The following is a 13,995-nucleotide window of genomic DNA, read 5'->3' as shown; positions in this document are numbered from 1 at the left end:
TAGTCCCATATCTAAAGTAGACATCTATGTAGTCGTAGTTGAAATAGGTACTGCATTATGCTGCAAACAAAAATGTATACCTTTTTTAATGTCGACTGTACGTAAGCACATACCTACAAGAGTTGCGCGGGTCAACACGTCGTAAATAAATTGCCATTAATGTATGAGTATGAGGAGAATGCCGACTAGCATTAAGTCCGCCTTATGTACATGTAAGTTTTAAATAAATAAACGCATGAAATATTATTTCATGGAAAAAACAACTAGCTGCCTCAGCAGCAGGTTTCCATACGGGTCTCTACATTTTTTGAAAATATTCTATCCCCTATTATGTAAGTCTGCCTATTCATTGCAAACAAATAATTAAATATTTTTCCTTTATAGTATGGATGGGATGGCACGGCCCTAGAATGATCTGGTGAATTTTGAACCCGCTTCACTCCGCTCTAGTCTAGAGGACTGGCAGCCTTATTTGCCCACATCCTAAGAAACTTATTTTCGTGTACCTAAATAACAAGGTTTTCTATTTCTAAATTTTTTGTGGTAGTGTAGCGGTGCGTTTCGCCCGTTTATTCCCGATGTCCCCCACTATTTGTCCACCACTGGTGGACATTGAGAAAAAAAGTTGCAATGTCCACCAGTGGGGGACAGCGCTACTGAAATCTTCCCGTTGGGCCCTACTGGTGGACACTAAGAAGAAATGAGTTGCTCTGTCCCTCAGTGGTGGACATCGAAACCAAAAAAGTTCCGTTGTCCCCCACTATTTGTTTTGTTTTCGTGATTATTAAAAAATATTTTTTTTAATTCGTATCAAATATAATTCTCAGTTTTTTAACATCCCACCTTTCCTATTTATGTAAACTTTTTCAATTTGTCGTGAACTAGATCCTGCAATTTCCGACATTATTACAGATAATAAGTGCAAAATAATAACATTACCGACACAATAATTTCTGATAACATGAACATTGTGGGTAGGTACTTGGAAAATTAAAAATGACAAAACCGTTCCGATTAACGCACACTTCCTAGGGGCGTCAGTCCGTTGTTCGTTATAAATAAGGATTGTTTTAAACTATAATAAAAATGCTTTAAAAATGTATGTATTATAATTATTAGTAGGGTAGTTCTACTCACGGTGGAATTATTTAGGACCATAAAATGAATCTCCAGTTTTTGTTAGTTATCAGTATAAACAGTGACTAAAGACCGAGAATATACTACAACATATCCAATTTTTAACGGGCCAGACAAAATTATGATAAATATTGATTTTATAGCGGTTTTTCTATTTTCGATGGACAGGGAAGTGAGAACATATACAGGATAGTGAAAATGTAACTGAAAGATGCATTTGAGTTTATAGTCTTTATTCTAAAAATAATAAAAAAAACTTTTATGTGCATCATAAAGGTCCACTATCAATTGAACATGGAACTCATTTAGGTTGCTTCTTTTTCCGTCACCTGATCTCTTTGACTTTTCCCTACTATTCGTATCTCCTTCTATTATCTTCCTCTTCTTTCCTCGACGCTTTTCTTCGACTGGAAACAATTCGTTAGTATCTATTTTCGGCATCTCCAGCAATCCATCAGGATCATCAATGTTCATTCAGTCCCAGTACACTCGTAAGGTCAACCAAGTCTGATGAATCAAAATACTGGTGTTGCAGGCATTACTGGTCTCAGTTTCAGATTCAGTTTAAGCGTCATCAACATTTGCTTTAATTCATGGAAGAATATTTTTTGATGCCTATTTGGAAGTGCTCGCACACGTTACTGCAAAAACAGCTAAAAGTTTGTATAGAGTCAAGCAAGTCAAAATGGAGTATCCAGTTTCAATGGAGTGTATGCATTTGCCTGCACTTAGTGTATTTGTAAAATGCCTTTATATGGCAGTAAGTTTTGCTGGTTAGTCGATACTAACTTTTCCATTTCCTTCGTAAACCCAGGGAAATGATACACAGGGAAGTGAGATTTTTGATGTATTTTGCCAAAATCATGAATTATATAAACTTCATATCAAATTTAATATTATCAGTCAATGGACGCAAGCGGGTTTGACAATATTGTTTCATAATTGCCCTAAAGTAATATAAAATACTGTTATAAATACGTAACAGATGAGTGAGAAGTTGTCTGGCCCAGACACGACAGACGATGATAACAGCGTAGCTGCGTCTAACTGACTGACGATTTGGGCGAAATAAACGTTTCACTAGGCGAACTTAACTGCATACCTAAATACATAAGAACGACAACGTGGTTTACCCGTTGTTTTGTTACAGATTTTAATGTGTTTATAGGTGGCAGGGAAGTGATACTTAATTCGTGTCGCCTTTGTTCAGCAATCAAAAAATTATGTAAATAGGGAATTCAAACATAATCCATATAGGTTAAATGAAAGATACACTAATGGTTACTTTCAATACAATGTTATTTTTGACTAATTATATTTTTATATATTTTTTATTGTGATTTACATCATGATTTCTGGAATGTCACCCCACAGGGAAATGAGAATTTTTCCCATTTGAAGCCATTTTTGTCTGGGATGTTTTTATTAAAACGTGTTGAAATTCAGTGACCAAGTACTATGTGAGTTAAACTTTATTAATACCCTAAAACGAAAACTATTAATTGGTAATTTAAGGAGCTGCAAGTTGAGCCCCGTAAAATTCCCTGATTTGTAGAACTACCCAGTATAAGATTTACTTAAAATGTGTATTCATGAACACAAATATGAGTATTTCTCAAAAAAAATGTACATTTTGAAAAAAAAAAGTGTGCTTTGAAACAGTTCAAAAGTTTTATATTTATAAATCATCACACAAAAAAAACACACACACAATTTTGAAGGATGAATATTAATCTTTAAGATAACGAAGAATTATAGCTATAATCCTACTTATTACCAAATATTTAGATATTTTAAAAATAGTCCTTTTTTACCTTTCATACAAAAATCTGTTTGCCACCCTAGCTTTTTCATGTGTTTTTGTTTCATAAAATGCGATACGTAACTAAATTATTGTAAATTTCTTTGTATTATCGTTCTACAGTAATCGCAGTTTCTGTATCAAATTGATTTTCTATGGGGTGTCATAATGAATTGGCAATTTAAAGCAAAAAAACAAAATGAGTCGCTCTCATTTACTATTTCGTTATTTACTCTTTAGTTACGATTTATTTCTACTTTCCCATGGTTTCTGAACAATTCCGTATTTATTTTACACGGACAACAATAGCTGCACTCTGAATGGCTGTTGGCCTGACGTCTCCGCCATAACATCTATCGCGAAAATTAGTGAAAACGTGTGTGTTTTGTGGGATTACTTTTTCGTAACAGGCAGTAAAATCAGCGATTTTATATAGAACGGTAAGTCTTCATTTAACCATTTTTTGTAATACGTGTGGTACGAACATTTAGTAAGCTTTTATATTTGCTGTAACAAATTTTATCAAAAAAATACTTGTTTCTGATCTCATTTTGTCTAATATTTCGTTACGTTTTTTACGAATTTCGTTACGTTACGAAAAAGTACAACATAATGCTGAGTGTATACTGTTATTACCTGACTAAGCATAGTAATATTCACTACTTAATTTATTTCAAAAAATATAGAGCGTTAATAACAAAAGGATTGGATACTATCAGGCCTGTTCATCTCCGCGAGTTTACATCGAAAACAAAACACGCACGATGGCCCACCTACAGGATACTATTCGACAAGGCCTCACATACAAGCGAACATTGACTCACGCACGCGTATTCTTGTGTATGATGAAAGAAAATAAAGAAAATGGTGTACTAAATACTGTGCAGTATTTAACTGCCTAAATAATAATAAAAACACAGAATGTACTTTTTTAAGTTGCCTCAAGACACTGAGAGGTAAATAAGTAGTTAATATTATTCATGATAATTCATGCTAAATCATGTATTTCCTCCGCCATTTTCCGCAGTTTGGCACCTCACGTCACATCATTTTACCGAAGTCAGCCCTATAGCTTCGGCGCAGTGCCGATCACTGACGTTTGTCAACAAAATGGTGTTTGACTCTTGAGACAGGCTAAATTACACCATATTGTTAATGACATTGAGCATACATTTTTTTAAATACCTTCGCGAAGTAAAACTTCTGTACGTAGTACTTATTATTATTCTGTGATACTATCTGCTTTACAGAAGTGCCACCAGCAAAAAATTATCAAATCATTTAGATTACGTTTTTATGTGATTACTTCTTTTGTTTTTTTAGGAATGCCGCCAAAAACCAATGCCGAAAGGCAAAAAGCTTACAGAGAACGACTCAAAATGGATAAACATGATGGAACAAAAATAATTTTATTAAAGTAGTATGAATGATTACTCCCTTATTTTATTTCTAACCCCTTAATATTACCCCGTATTTGGGTGCATACTTACAAATATTTCGAATTGAATAAATGAAGAGCATTCACAATATTTCGCCAATGTATAACAAGCCTTATGGCCTTACTATTTCGTTACGTACATTTTTTTTGAGAAATACTCATATAATAGTGGAGGACAGCGGAACTTTTTTGGTTTCGATGTCCACCACTGCGGGACAGAGCAACTCATTTCTTCTCAGTGTCCACCAGTAGGGCCCAACGGGAAGATTTCAGTGGCGCTGTCCCCCACTGGTGGACATTGCAACCTTTTTTCTCGATGTCCACCAGTGGTGGACAAATAGTGGGGGACATCGAGAATAAACGCCTTTCGCCTAGGACGCGGCCTAATTTGGGTCGCTATTGGAAATTGGAAAATCTATATCAGCAGTGGCGGAGCCCATTTTGGGCCGCAGCTGTGGGCCTTACAGACATGGTAAATCCCCCATTTTTTTCTGCACATTCCTGAGGATTTCCCGAATATTGTGAATACAAGCAGTCACCATTTGCGCCGCAGGGTCAGTTGTAAGTGTACCTAGTATTGTTTACTCTACTATTACATCAAAAGTAACCATGCCTTGTCTGTGCCAGCTCAGTTACGTCACGGTCTACTCTAGCTCCAATTCTCTACTACCACAGAAACCTATTCAGTTATGCGCTATGCCTGTGATCTCCAAGTCTAAGGTGCAGTATCTGAGTGTATGGTATTGGATTTGGAATATAGGAAAGCATAAAGTAAAGCCACATAAATTGTTAAACTTATTTATTAAAATTAGGTACTTAATGTAAATCACTGGAAATATTAAACTAAAATGCATATCTTGTTCTGATATCCTCCAGCTTCTTTGAGACTTCGGCGGGCGTTCTCTCCAGATCACTTGCTATTGCTTTCTGTTTCGCGGGCTCCAACGAGTTGAACTGTTCGCACAGGTCGCCGTCGATGACATTCTGGAAATAAATACAGCCAGTCAATAATGATCTTTATTCGAGGTAATATAGAGACCTACGTAGATAAAAGCTGAAGTAAGTGTTCGTTCTATAAACTACAGAAGCGTCAAACAAGACGCATCCGACTCTCAAGAACGCAGTCGGTGGCAGCAGCGTGCGGCAGCCATAACGGCTGACTCGAACGACGCCGCTCGCCGACACTACTCTACCAACAGTGTAACACAACTGTCCCCACTTGACAGGACGGCTGTTGACTTACTGTTGAATAAAAGCCTTATCTATCAACTACAATGATCGAAAATAAACCCACCTTCACAGGGTAGTAGTAACTTCTGAACGAGAGGTGATCGCGCCCGCATAGCGGCGAGTTCTCGCTTCTCATGTGCATCTCCAGATGTTGGAAGAAGTCGTGGTCTTCCCGGGACGTGAACGGCAGCAGGACGCCCAGCGAACCGCTGACTGTTGCGTATAGCAGCGCCTCTGACCCACCGGGGATCAGCGTGGCTCGCTGGAGTGACGTCACTGTCTCTCCGACGTGGAAGTTGACAGTTATTTCGCCCTTTTGTGACGCACCGTTGAGAAGACCTGCAGAAGAGATATACAGTTCAGTACATGTGCTATTTCATGAGGATAAGGATATCCTCGTTTATTCATCAGAATATACGTAGAATCATTAATTTTCATAAGTCTAGCATGTGTGAAATAGTGTGTATCATCATAAACATTATAGAAATAATAAATTCATTATAAATTTGAAAGTTCTTGATCTTACCTCTGTCCCATAATGCTTTGTTTCCTGTTGGGTCTTCATCAACATCATCCGAAACAGACTGTGGTAACCTCATAACGGCGATGTTTCCAAACTTATCCGATATCGCAACTGTATCGTAATCTAAAATGCATTCATTGGTGATCCATCTCGGGTTTGTGTCGTCAGCGAAAATAATCAGTTGATTTTCCCTCTTCTTGTATTTGATGCAGAATACAGATTCCTGTACGTCGGCAGCGAAAATTCTCTGTCCAATGGTTTTGATATCTGCTATCAGATTGGGAATGTGTCTGTTTTCGCATTTCCGCAGCAACTTTCTTCTGCCGATGTCGTACAGTCGCAGCATGCGGCCCACGCCCGCGAGGAGTTTCCCGTTGAACGAGGCTAGGGCTCCAGGATACTCATCTATGGGAGTCTTGTGCACCAATTCCAATTTTCCAGTGTTGTATATCTGAACAAAGAAAAGAATAAACATCAGTTATATGAATAGGAAGAAACTATTTAGGTATCTTTAGAATTGGTTAATAAGTCGAAAGATTTCAGTTGAAACGGGAAAGTAAGTGAGTTTACATTTATGATCATTAGTCATTTAATCGATTACGGCACGCTACACTAACTCCGTTGCATGAAGTGGATTCGCGCCGATTTCGGCGTGTAGGTCTATTTATAGAATAACAAAGAACACTGCTACATTGTACGCGTCCATTGCCATCTAGAGTGCTGATGTCCAGCTCACACAAAACAAAATATGCAGAAAACAAACCTTGTAAACGTGCAGGCTGCCGTCAGTACACGACCGCGGCGACAGCAGAGCATCTTTAGCCACGCCCACTACGAGGTGCGGCGCCGAGTGCCCCTGCGCAGCCCAGCGCACCACGCATGCCGACACTGCTGCCTCGTTCTGCTCTAGTGGCAGCTTGAATAGTGTGGTGGGCTGCCCGCCGCCGATGCCCATGTCGGCTACGCGTATTTGTGACGCCCACATACCTAAAAATGTAAATAAATTAGTTCAATTGTCTGTAACTAGTGTAATAGAATGTAGATGCGCAAAATGTTCGACAAGTCTAAATTTTACTCTATAAAGAACATTCACAAATATTTTTTATAGGTAGTAGACTCAAGTAAACTAGCTAGTCGCGACAGTACATTACGAGGCTGATTTCGTATGATTATTAAAAATGTTTCCCATGCTTGAATCAAATGACTTATAGTAAGATCATCTGGGATTAACGCAGGGATTTAATATGGCCATACCCGATTAGTCAGTGAGCTCGAAGGCTTCCTCTGCTCTTGCCCAGAGAATATGGCTATTTCAATTCAAAAACAAAAACTTTAATTACCTGCACCAGCTTTAGGCGAGGAAAAGATATTTTCTGGCAATACATCCGAGAGGAAAGCGTCCGCCATTTCGTTAGCGAGTTGCTGTTCTTCTGTGCCACCGCCGGCTGCCGCTTCACGCATTTCTTGCGCCATTTGAACCCTAAAAATTTCAATATAAAATTAGCCAGTGTTTAAATTCACATAAAATGAAAGGTTGTGATAAAATTTAATCAGTACTGCAGGAGTATCAACATTTAATTCAGTTATGTGTGTTATTGTCATCATTTTGAACATACAAATAGGTAAACCTACTACAAAAACCTATAAGAACATACCTTCTTTGTTTCTTCATGTCTTCAGTGTACGAGTTGTGGTCAGTCTCAAGAATAATGATGTGGTTGTTGTCACTGTTTATCACAAATTTTCTTGGCGTGTACTCCAGTGGCAGATATGTCTGGTTAAACACAGCGCCTAATTTTTCTAGTGCCAAGATCCTCAAGGTGTTTGAAGAGATTGCTACGATACCCTCGGCGCACTGTTCTGTATTCGAAAAACATTTGGTTAGCAAGAGAAATTAATTACAACCAATGATAATATTCACAAGAAAGTTGTAAGTTTGTCCACGGCATGGTTTTGCCGCCTTCACAGTCTGAGCGACTCCAGCTTGGCTATGGAATATGCCGAGTGCCACCCTCGACCGTAAACGGGAGGCTGACATAATCTGCGACGTTGTGGGCTCATCACTGCATGGGACAGCTACGCACCACTTTCACACAGGGCCACCCGAAAGCGGCCCTGCGCAATACGTCGAATGAGGGCTATCGTTTTAGCGCTCACCAGTTAGCGCCACTGTAGAGTAAGGTCCTGTCACTTGCTAGTAGCGAAGACAGTGGCGCCAACTTGTGAGCGCTAAAGTGGTAGGAGGACTATCGCATTTGCACTCAGCAAGATGGCGCCACTGTAGAGTAAGGTCCTGTCAATCGCCAGGGGTGCCAACTGTTAAGTATAAAAACGATAGCCCTCATTAAGTTGCAAAGTAAATTAGACATCATAATTACCTGAACTGAACCCTGCAGCATACTCCAAGCACTCGTACGAAAGCGGCGTGAGGTGGAATCTGTTCTGGTAGTGATATCCCAGCCAAGTTCTCGATGACACCGCCAATACTGCCTCTGCTGCTTGCACTCGCACTTTGAAGAGTTTTACTGGTCTTGATCCAAGATACCTAAAAAAGTAAATAATATGTTAGAAAAAGTTGTAACTTTTCAAACAAGTTTCATTAGTTTGAAAGATCTCAGATCTGGTTAATGGATCGTCATAGTATTTCAGATGAAACACGGAGCGAATAAGGTTACATCATTGGAATACAAGTAAATTCTTTATTGCCATCATTATAATTATTTTTAAATTTAAATTACCTTGTTCTTGTGTCTGCTAAATCGCCGCTAACGGAATCCAAAGTTGTTCTTAGGAGTACACCATTGCTTAGTCCAATATTGAGATGCAATGCAGATTTGGCTCCCGATTCAAATGGTTGCTCCACAATACACAATGATTCTGCACCAGCTGGCAAGGCTTGCATAGATCTGGGCGAGAGGCAATCCTAAAAACGAAACAATAAATTAGTATCCTTGTCTAGTACATCAAAAGAATTGAAAAGTATAATATTTTATCAGAATGTTTGAGAATAACGCATAATTAGGTTTGTGTAATCACAATAAATCAGTGGTGTCCTTGTATCATCATAGAAACTAAACAAATTACAATAAAAATACTTATAATGATCATAAATAATTATAGTCTTACCGATGGGTCTAATGAAATAATCCGAACTGTGTTGTCATTCAGGCCTACAGCTAAAAACCAGGCCCTCTGCTCTCCAGTAGCCACGGATCCCAAGGCCATGCATGATACATCAGAGGATAACTTTTTCCGCTCTGTATATTCATTTAGTTGACCAGTCTGTAAAAGTTATTTTGTTGATATGAATTTGTCTAAATTTGTATAAAAATAATAATAAGAAATTATGAAACATCAATTACAACAAAATATTTAAATAAGAATCATTTGTTTGTCCACGGCATGGTTTTGCCGCCTTCACAGTCTGAGCGACTCCAGCTTGGCTATGGAATATGCCGAGTGCCACCCTCAACCGTAAACGGGAGGCTGACATAATCTGCGACGTTGTGGGTTCATCACTGCATGGGACAGCTACGCACCACTTTCACACAGGGCCACCCGAAAGCGGCCCTGCGCAATACGTCGGTATAGGAGGAAGGATATTATAAAAAACAAATCATACTTACAGGGTCCATTTCGAAATAAACTAATTCACCGCCAGTGAGCGCGATCACAACTTGACGTTGGTTGACCGCGCATTTGACGATAGACTTTTTGCCTGGCGCCTTCCATTCGTTAACTCTTTTGTCAGCTCGAATATGGCGAATGCCGTCGGGGTACACTTGGACCAGCGCGTCGTTTCCCAGCGCGTGGCAGCTGAGCGTCGGCGTGGTCCCCAAGAACCCAGAGTCCGTCACTTCCTCCACCGTTTCACCGATAGAGAGTACAAGCGTAGCATTTACGAATGACACTATGATGTAAGAATCATACTCCTCTGCAACCAAAAGAAAATATCCACGGTAAAATGTGATCACGAGTCTAATGGATCTTCAAAAATGTTTCTTCTCGACGACTGCCTCCAGTGAAGATAAATTGGAGTCCGATGCCTACCTGTGATTTTGTTGAACCATCGCATTTCAACGCCCAATAGGAGATTCTGAAAAGAAAAACCACTGGTGTTTATGTATGACAAACAACCAGGGTTTTATTAGTAATTTGTTGATAAAAGGAGCATTCATAAGTGGTTATTGTGGTGGCGTCACAGTATATCAGTAACACGGACCAAAAGTATAATCATTATGCTCCATCGTTTTCATGAGCTGGTGTTAATATTGCAGAATGGATTAATCTCAAGATCACATGATGAAAGAGCTGCAATAATAGTTTCTCACTTATGATATGCTTTTATTGTGTTGTAATGGGTATTACTCACCATCCTTGTGCCGTCTGACAGTCCATACAGCATTGGGAGACCCTGGGAGCTCAGACACAGCCATTTCAGCAACTTCTAAACCGTGTCTAAGTGCTCTTATTGAAGACCGTGGGCCACGCCCACAGGCCAAATAGACCTGTGGGGTGTCTTCCCCAGCTAGGTCAGCCACATGGCAGCCTGCAAGCAATTTTATTTGTTAATACAAGTTTTTTTAAAGAGAAATAAGGAATATTGTTTTGTTCTTCTCAGATCTGGTTAATGGATCGTCATAGTATTTCAGATGAAACACGGAGCGAAATTAGTTTACATCATTGGAGAGTTAGTGAAAATATCACAACTAATTTTTAACAGTATTCTAACAAAAAGTTCGCTTCTTCTTACCTAAGATGGGCGAAAGTGAATCCAGTTCATCAACCAGTACCAAATTTCTAAGGGGCCTTGGAGCAAAGAAAAATGTGTCGCCTTCTTCTAATGGCATAGCAGAACTGAATTCTGGCTCATCGTCCTCATCACCCAAATGAGCAATTTGGTACAAGTAGCTGAAAAAAATAGATACTTTTAGGAATATTATAAATGAAGTTTGTTTTTCAATAGATTATATTAGTAAAATTGTGCATCTCATATCAGTGTGCACTCACCCCATATAAAAGGGAGGACCTTGGTTCAGAGATTACTTCTATTGCATGTTCATAAAATGTTACAAGTGTGATAAAAACAATTCAACTACACAGGCTCAACATGCATGTGCAAGAGTGATAGTTAAAAATATACTTACTGGTTTCCAAATTCACAGGCCACAAACAAAAATCCAGTTTTCAGCACACACATTGAAGTTGCAACTGGGACTGTGTCAAAATATTTCAACTTAATTTCAGTGACCATGTCCTCATCAGTTTCAATGGTGATTTTGAAAATGTCCCCTTGCTCAGTTTGTGCCAAAAAGAAGAACATAGATTTAGTTTTATGAGTGGCTGAGCATACAAAGATCATTCCTCTCTCTGGGTCATCCAAATCATTCCGTCGTCGAGGTATGGGACATCTGATGTCATGTTGGTCACCAAGATTTTTATATGTGAGGTAATTTTCAGAACAAATAAGTACTCCGGAGGGTCCATCATTCCCACCAGGTACAGTTATGAGAAAATTGGCATGCTCTTCAAGAGGCTCTGAATATTTTCTGACAACATGATTTAAACCCAAATCCAGTTCATAAAATGTTAGGGTTTGTTGTGTTTTCTGTGCAGCTTCACCTACAAACACAAGAAAAATGTTAAATCACTCAAAACAAAACCCAACTATAAAGTTGAGTCAAATAAATTCATACAGAAAGAGGATTTGGCGTCACTGTCAGTCGGAAACACGGACCTCAAAATAATCATTATAAAATATGTTAAAGATAATGGTTTCTGTGATCAAAATGATACATACCAGTAGGGTCAGCATCTGCTTCCTCATAATCAATTTCCAAGCATGCGAACATAGGGTTTTCAAAGCCAACATCTACGCCGACCATGTGGTACACCAAGGTGTTAGATTTGTGGGCCTCCAGTGGGGATGAGATAGTTAACCTTGCTTCTGCATCTCTGTTCAAAATGTATACTAGCTTTTGCTTTTCAATGGCACCTGGGATGAAACAGACAAGAATATTATAAAAATGATTTTTACAGTAATGTCAATAATCAATAAACACAGAAAATAAGTTTCCATGTGTGTAGTAAGGTTATATGTAATTACTTACCAATCATAACAGCTCGCCCCTTGGGGTCTATGGCCAAATATTGGCCGGGCACAATCCTCCGGCATCCAGACTTGCCAAATGTCTCCTGGTGGACCTTTTCCAAAATATTTTTGGCAGGGATGTATTCCAAAATTACAATACGGCCGGAATCTGATCCAATGACAATGTAATCTGCAAAATAAGGAATCCATGTGAAATCGAAAATTTAATAATTACTTGGATTTGATAAAATGCACATGGTAGAGTAATACAAATGTTCCAGAACAAGATACATCCCAGCATTCAGAATAGATTGCCAAGTGCGACGTGCTGATCAATCTATGCATCTAGTTATCCCATTCTTTTCATTAAAATGAGAAGCATGGAGCAAGACGATGCAAGTCAAGTAATCAATAAATAAGGGTCATTGACCTTTTGGCATGAATGTACTTTATTATAACTGGCCAGGGATAGGTTATATTTAGGTTATGTCTAAATAACACGTGGTGTAGATAATCAAGTTCCCTTACCTTTTGTGCCACCGGTAAGCCGAAATGACATCATTGACCGGATAATGCCGAATATCTCGACTTTCATCAAAGTATGCACTTTTCCAGTGTTAGGGTCTGGTCGAAGTAATTCCAATGTCTTTCCACGTGATATGATGATCTCCTGCTGTTTCGTGCCAGAGAAATTACCATGCACCGCATGTGTAATGGCTGTAGAGCCTTGTAGCGTTAAATTGTACAGATACATGGCGGCGGCTTCACCTTATATCTGAAAAAGAACGCATGCTGTGAGTGAAGTTTACACCTTACAGGTTTTTACGACTAAAAATCACAAATATTTACTTGTTTGGTTCGCAACTAGCGAAAACAGAAATAAATTTGTGTTTTCGAATGGGTGGTCCAAATATTTTTTATAGCACCTTTAAACGACCACAAAAGATATTTGATCAATTGTGGAGATACCCAGTGCACAAATAAATAAATATTTAGCTATAACGATAGAAAAATAATTTAATGGTTCATTTACCTGTAATATGTAATAATAGATTGCCGCGATGCGGCGTGATAAAATAAATCCCAGCAATCACCAAACTAGTGCGCAAAATGGCGCCGGCTGAGTACAAGAAGAGCGCCATCTCCGAAATCCAATGCAACGTTTCACTGACCAATCAAAAAGAAGCTGAAAATAAAATGGCGTTCAGTTTTATACAACTAGGGTTGCCATTACAAAAAATATATATAAATATCAGTTTAACGCCATCTAGTAGGGAGTAGCTTTCTACAGAAAACGAGATAGACCGCTAGATGGCGCTTGCTGAGTTTTGTTTAGAACGCCATCTATTAAATCTTTCTGGTAATTAAATAGTTTCTAATTTACAATACAGATGGCAGCATAGGTCCCCCATAAAGTTTAATGAAGAGACTTCATAATAAAAATAGTGGCAATAAAATAAAAATATGTTGTGTGAAAGTTCACTGAACAACGATAGGATGATTTTCACTAGACCATCTACTAAAGCATTTTAATTAAAAACACACACACAGTTCGTCGGCCGTTTGGTGTAGTGGTTCAGAACGGACTACTATGCCGAGAGGTCCCGGGTTCGATTCCCGGCCGGCGCAGAAATTGAAATGATGAATTTTAATTTCTGTGACGGGTCTGGGTGTGACTATGTATAATATTTATGTATTTAAAAAAAAAAAAAAAAAGTATATAAGTAGTATATCCGTTAAGCAAGCACCCATAACACAAGCATTAAGTTGCTTAC

The 13,995-nt window shown here is 38.7% G+C and overlaps 1 protein-coding gene across 3 annotated transcripts; it reads right to left on the bottom strand.

Moving 5' to 3' along the window:
• Positions 1-5,160: 5,160 nt before the first annotated feature.
• Positions 5,161-13,399, bottom strand: LOC135077460 (splicing factor 3B subunit 3). 3 transcript variants are annotated; one of them, XM_063972007.1, is made up of 17 exons: positions 13,254-13,399; positions 12,749-12,995; positions 12,240-12,410; positions 11,930-12,124; positions 11,277-11,751; positions 10,883-11,040; positions 10,502-10,678; positions 9,756-10,063; positions 9,256-9,411; positions 8,868-9,052; positions 8,508-8,674; positions 7,785-7,989; positions 7,470-7,609; positions 6,893-7,116; positions 6,133-6,580; positions 5,671-5,945; positions 5,161-5,360 (listed from the first exon to the last, which is right to left on the bottom strand). In XM_063972007.1, the coding sequence occupies exons 2-17, from the start codon at positions 12,972-12,974 to the stop codon at positions 5,220-5,222; spliced, it is 3,651 nt and encodes a 1,216-aa protein (XP_063828077.1). In that variant the 5' UTR covers positions 12,975-12,995; positions 13,254-13,399; the 3' UTR covers positions 5,161-5,219. The 3 variants fall into 3 exon arrangements, with proteins under 3 accessions (XP_063828077.1, XP_063828078.1, XP_063828079.1); XM_063972008.1 differs by lacking the exons at positions 10,883-11,040; positions 11,277-11,751; positions 11,930-12,124; ... (1 more) ...; positions 12,749-12,995; positions 13,254-13,399 and adding an exon at positions 10,180-10,225 and having other exon boundaries at positions 10,502-10,617; XM_063972009.1 differs by lacking the exons at positions 5,161-5,360; positions 5,671-5,945; positions 6,133-6,580; ... (4 more) ...; positions 8,868-9,052; positions 9,256-9,411 and adding an exon at positions 10,180-10,225 and having other exon boundaries at positions 9,976-10,063.
• Positions 13,400-13,995: the final 596 nt, after the last annotated feature.

This window comes from Ostrinia nubilalis, chromosome 13 (assembly GCF_963855985.1).
Source record: "Ostrinia nubilalis chromosome 13, ilOstNubi1.1, whole genome shotgun sequence".
Lineage (NCBI taxonomy): Eukaryota > Metazoa > Arthropoda > Insecta > Lepidoptera > Crambidae > Ostrinia > Ostrinia nubilalis.
This window is presented reverse-complemented; position numbering and strand designations above follow the sequence as displayed.

Coding starts and splice junctions, on each gene's coding strand:
- LOC135077460 (XM_063972007.1), bottom strand. CDS start 12,974: ATGTATCTGTACAATTTAACGCTACAAGGCTCTACAGCCATTACACAT. Junction 8,675..8,867: donor TTAGCAGACACAAGAACAAG/GTAATTTAAATT, acceptor TTACTTTTTTAG/GTATCTTGGATCAAGACCAG. Junction 5,361..5,670: donor GTTACTACTACCCTGTGAAG/GTGGGTTTATTT, acceptor ATTTATTTCCAG/AATGTCATCGACGGCGACCT.